General features: G+C 47.9%; 1 protein-coding gene across 1 annotated transcript in view; it reads right to left on the reverse strand.

The window, feature by feature from the left end:
* Dtwd2 (DTW domain containing 2) overlaps nt 1–1,681 on the reverse strand; it is a gene marked incomplete in the record, with an annotated part of 112,120 nt that extends 110,439 nt beyond the window's left edge. Inside the window, 1 exon segment of the mRNA XM_013506983.1 lies at nt 7–1,681. Within this exon segment, the coding sequence (XP_013362437.1) occupies nt 7–194 (188 nt within the window).
* Nucleotides 1,682–2,123: the final 442 nt, after the last annotated feature.

Consider the following 2,123-nt stretch of genomic DNA (forward strand, 5'->3'; position numbering starts at 1 on the left):
CGCGCTATGGGCTCCACGGGCAGCACCCACAGCCCGTCCGCGCTCGCGCAGTCCGCCTCCGGGTCCGAAGCTGGCGCTGCCGGCGAGGCACCGCCCTCCCGCCGCTCCTCCACGCCCCTCACCGACGTCGTCGAGACCCCGGGCGGGCGCGCAACCGTGTCCCGAGGGGTTCGCGCCTCTCTCCGCGGCTCCATGGCGGGCGCTCAGGTCGGGCCGTCGCATTGAGGACTCGCGGCCGCCGGAGGGCGCCACGCGCTGGAGAAACGGCCTTCGCCGCACGGTGCTACGCACGCACGCACGCACAGCACGTATAGAGGCGGGCCTCCGACGCTGGGCTGAAGTCCCGCCCTGCCGTGGAGAAGGAGCTAGCCCATTGGTTGATGTCCCGTCGGTCTTCTCACCTGGAGCCCGGAAGGAGCGCGTAGCTGGGTGGTGTTGGAGGTGAAAGTAGGTGAAGTCGTTGGGCTCAGTAGTGGAGGCTTCTCGGAAAGCACCTGAATGTAATTCCCTTCACTTAAACCCTTCAAAAGTAAAGATACAATGGAATTGTGCATTTCCTGCCTTATGATGGCGGCTTAAGAATTTGGGGGATTCTTTGGGGCGGTGCATGCACATAAGTTGGAGTAGCCGAGGTCCTTCATAGCGAACGGGAGATTGTACCCACAGAAAACGAGAGTTTCTTGACCTGGGAGGGCAGGAAACTGTCCTGTGCCTTGTACTTGGCTATTTCTTCTTAAGAGTCTAACATACTTTTAAATTAGACACAAAATATGTATAAAGTGGAGTTTTATAATTCGTCTGAGGCCCTGAGAACAAGAGGCAACAGGAGGGCCAACCCGAGATACAAGTAGTTTTTGTGTCTGAGAAAACAGGCACTAGAAAAGTTAATTACTTGCCCAAGTTTTTACAGATATTGGATAACGACAGTGTAGCCCTGTATATCAGATTTTTAATAGCCAAAATTAAGTTTTCCTTTGCAATAAAGGCAGAAGTACTTCTTTCCCAAAGTGAGTGCTAGTGTCATTTATTATGAAAACTTTGTTACTTCTCTTACAGTTAAATGGGCCAAAAATACCAGTCTAGGTCCTTGGCCAGGAAAGAATTGCCAAGCGCACACCTCGTAGTAGTAGGGAAGCTACATTTATTGAAGATCTTAGGACAGTAGCAGGAACAGGCAAAAGCAAGAGGGAGCCCTAACACAACTTAGGCTCCCAGTATTTAAAGGGTCAGACACTTCTGACTCCAGGTGCCTCCATTCCCCGCTCTCTCTGGTCTCGCAGGTGTCGGAACTAATGATCTCCCGCCTGGGGTATCAGTCTCCTAAGCTGAAACAAGGGTAATCACCTGAGCCATGTGGTGCCCACACCTGAATGAAGAAAAAAGAGTGGCTCATTCGGTTTTCCTGTTTCTGTATAAGTGTGGCACGCTGACCAATTCTGCCCCTGGAGCTCCAAGTTCTCCTGTTTCTGACTATCCATTCTACCAGTGTAAACAAACTGGTTTTTATCTGTCATGATAACTGTTTTGCAACCCCCGAGTATCTTGATTCCCTACCTGTAAAGGATTAAAAAATAGACTTACCACTAACAGTAGTATAGCAATATTATATTTTCTGAAGAAAGCGGGGGTTTTTTCACTGTTAGATTTTTCAGTCATAATAAAACTGAATTTGTAAATCGACTAATACAAAGCTATTGTCTGTAACTATCCTGCATTTTTCCTTTGGAAACATCCTTCCTTTTGGAGTATGGAAAGTGGAGAAAAGAAAAAGGCTAGAACATCCATCTGGTGATGGATGTAGAATGGGAGAGAGAACTGGCACTTATACCAGTTGGATTCAGAGATACATAAAACCCAGAAGCTAATATGGAGGAAAATTAATTAGAAAGTGAAATCTGGTTGCAAGTTTATGTTAGAAAACCAGCTAATTGCCAAAATTAAATTCTTCCATAACGTTTTAAACCAAAGAGAGCCACTCATCTGCAGTTGGAAGGGTTGAAATATGCTCACAGCATTTAGGATTTCTCTGGACTCCCAGGAGAGTGGTCTGATACAGCAAACGAGTCCGATAAACCTATTTGTCTTCGGCTTTTCTGTAACATGCCTTATCAGATCATTGGCTC

The sequence above is a fragment of the Chinchilla lanigera genome, unplaced genomic scaffold (genome assembly GCF_000276665.1).
Source record: "Chinchilla lanigera isolate Chin_1 unplaced genomic scaffold, ChiLan1.0 scaffold00007, whole genome shotgun sequence".
Classification (NCBI taxonomy): Eukaryota; Metazoa; Chordata; class Mammalia; order Rodentia; family Chinchillidae; genus Chinchilla; species Chinchilla lanigera.